The sequence below is a fragment of the Neodiprion virginianus genome, chromosome 6 (genome assembly GCF_021901495.1).
Source record: "Neodiprion virginianus isolate iyNeoVirg1 chromosome 6, iyNeoVirg1.1, whole genome shotgun sequence".
In the NCBI taxonomy this organism is placed as follows: domain Eukaryota; kingdom Metazoa; phylum Arthropoda; class Insecta; order Hymenoptera; family Diprionidae; genus Neodiprion; species Neodiprion virginianus.
In genome coordinates, this window is record NC_060882.1 from 5,435,111 (window position 1) to 5,437,254 (window position 2,144).

The window sequence follows — 2,144 nt, forward strand, 5'->3', positions numbered from 1 at the left end:
TTTTATTTATAACGGTTTAGTTTGCTGATCATAGAAATATTTATAGATATATCGAATTAATCACAACACACGTAACGACGCAACACTACACAATTGCCGAGCGCGTCGGAATTCGGAAGAATCACGTTCTAACTTGTCAACAGTCTGAAGATAACTGCAAATAATTGAAGGCGTCGCTTACGTTTACGACTCGAGCGCCGCAGCGGTGTTCGATACAACTAGCGTAAGTTCGGTTTCTCGTGTTGTTGTTTTTGGGTTCGTGTCGTGTTGTTCGTCCTCGCAGCAGACGAACCACGAGCCTTTACATAACCGTAATTTACGTACATAACTTTATTTATTAAAGTTTTTGGCTCAACACACTCGACCATGTCGGTGAAGGTACCACTCAACTTGGTTTCCCACCCTCGCCGTGTCGCCAGTCTGTATAAAAACGCCCTTCGCACTCTGGAAAGTTGGATTTGGATAAGACATGTTTATCGGTAAAATTCATCCTTCGATCAAATTTCTGACATTCACCGACAGAGCTTGATTGTTGTACTAATAAAATTGCACCGCATAGTTGTATGATTAATTATTAACGAACCAAGGTTCGACCAAGTGGGAGCCTTTGCAATCCTGAACATTGTTTTAATTTGCTCTAGTTCCTTTAAATTGGAAGCGGTTGCTAATGCATTGATAATTTTGCCCCGTTTCCAAGTCACAACTGAACAACAGCCTTCAAAATAACTCCTTATTCATTGTTCTTCTGTCAGATATAACGCAATTTTGCTGAGGCAACGTTTTGAGAAGAACAAAGACATAAAGGATCTAAGAATTGCAAAACAACTGGTTATCGATGGCGAGAAAGAATTATTTCTTAATCAACATTACCTTCCGAGGAAATTTGCTAACTCTCCAGGAGGTGTAGCATATGAAAGAGAAGTTGTGTTACCTGATTGGATTGTTGATTACTGGCACCCATCTGAGAAAGCCAGGTACCCTCACTACTTTGCTCGCAGAGAACAGCGTAAGAAAGAATACATCGAATGGTACAACAAGCAATATCCAGATGTGAAAGAGAATTCATCTTCAGGCCACTAAAAATTTCATGACAATTACTTGTCAGCATGAATCATAGATTGAAGATAGTTGATTGTAAAATATGAAAATATCATGTATCGAATATGGTTAAATGAATACAATTCTTATTACTCACGCTTTTCCTTGTTGTCATTTTTCCTTTGATGTATTTGACGATGTTTAAAATCGTCTTGAGTATACGTTGAAGTTTAATTTTATCAGAGATAAACAGAGGAACTTGACGTTTTATGGCTCATTTATAGCTTCATCAATTCTCTAAGCTTTTGGCATGCCGTTGAGTACTGAAACTTACAGAATAATTTGATTCTGTATCTCGATCAGATATATCAAATATTTTTTCAATGTCAAGAATGACAGGCAAACCTGAGTTTGTAGCTTTTTGATGAAGAATTGTTACATTTAACATTAATTGCAAACATTATATTGACAGTATGTGAAATGCTACATTTACCATTTATCCTTCAGTGATAATGTGAGCACTGTACGGTGCTTTCAGTTGGGTTTTACTAGTATTAGTAGATTTTGTAAATATAGAAATTGATTTTCATTAAATCTTGAATACACGTTACAGAAAGTGAATCGTTCTCAGTGAGTTCGATTTCATTCGTAAAGGTACTTTCAAATAGCAATGTATGCACAGTAGGAACCTTCAATATTCCGAGATACTATGAAGGTAATACTAGCAGCTATAAAACACTCAACTTGTTGTTATAACTAACATATTCAGTAAGGTTTAATCAAATTTTGATTACGAGAATTGATTCCGTTATTTTAATAATAACAGCAAGTTTGGTTATTAACTATGGTTTCAGCTTCATTAAAATATTCAAAGAGGATTTATCGAACTGAGTTTGAATAGCGGAAGTTATAACCACTTGTGATTGATACAAAGGAACATACACTGCTGGAATGATGATGCAATGCGTATGTTTGTTCTTTGTCTACTGATTACTTGATCGCGTCAGTATTTAATTAATTATTCAATTCATTTATTACATCGCCGGTTTAATTCCTTTACACAGTTCTTTATTTATCTTCTCATGATCGTACCAAACGTTGAAACA

The 2,144-nt window shown here is 35.6% G+C and overlaps 1 protein-coding gene across 1 annotated transcript; it reads left to right on the plus strand.

Annotated features, from left to right (window-relative positions):
- Positions 1-249: 249 nt before the first annotated feature.
- On the plus strand, positions 250-1,194 carry LOC124306851 (NADH dehydrogenase [ubiquinone] 1 beta subcomplex subunit 9). Its single transcript, XM_046767944.1, has 2 exons — positions 250-479; positions 753-1,194. The coding sequence occupies exons 1-2, from the start codon at positions 367-369 to the stop codon at positions 1,078-1,080; spliced, it is 441 nt and encodes a 146-aa protein (XP_046623900.1). The 5' UTR covers positions 250-366; the 3' UTR covers positions 1,081-1,194.
- Positions 1,195-2,144: the final 950 nt, after the last annotated feature.

What these genes read in the sequence shown, in the direction of transcription:
- LOC124306851 (XM_046767944.1), top strand. Translation starts at nt 367, where the DNA reads ATGTCGGTGAAGGTACCACTCAACTTGGTTTCCCACCCTCGCCGTGTC. An exon ending in TGGATAAGACATGTTTATCG is followed by an intron (nt 480 to 752) that starts GTAAAATTCATC and finishes TTCTTCTGTCAG; the next exon opens with ATATAACGCAATTTTGCTGA.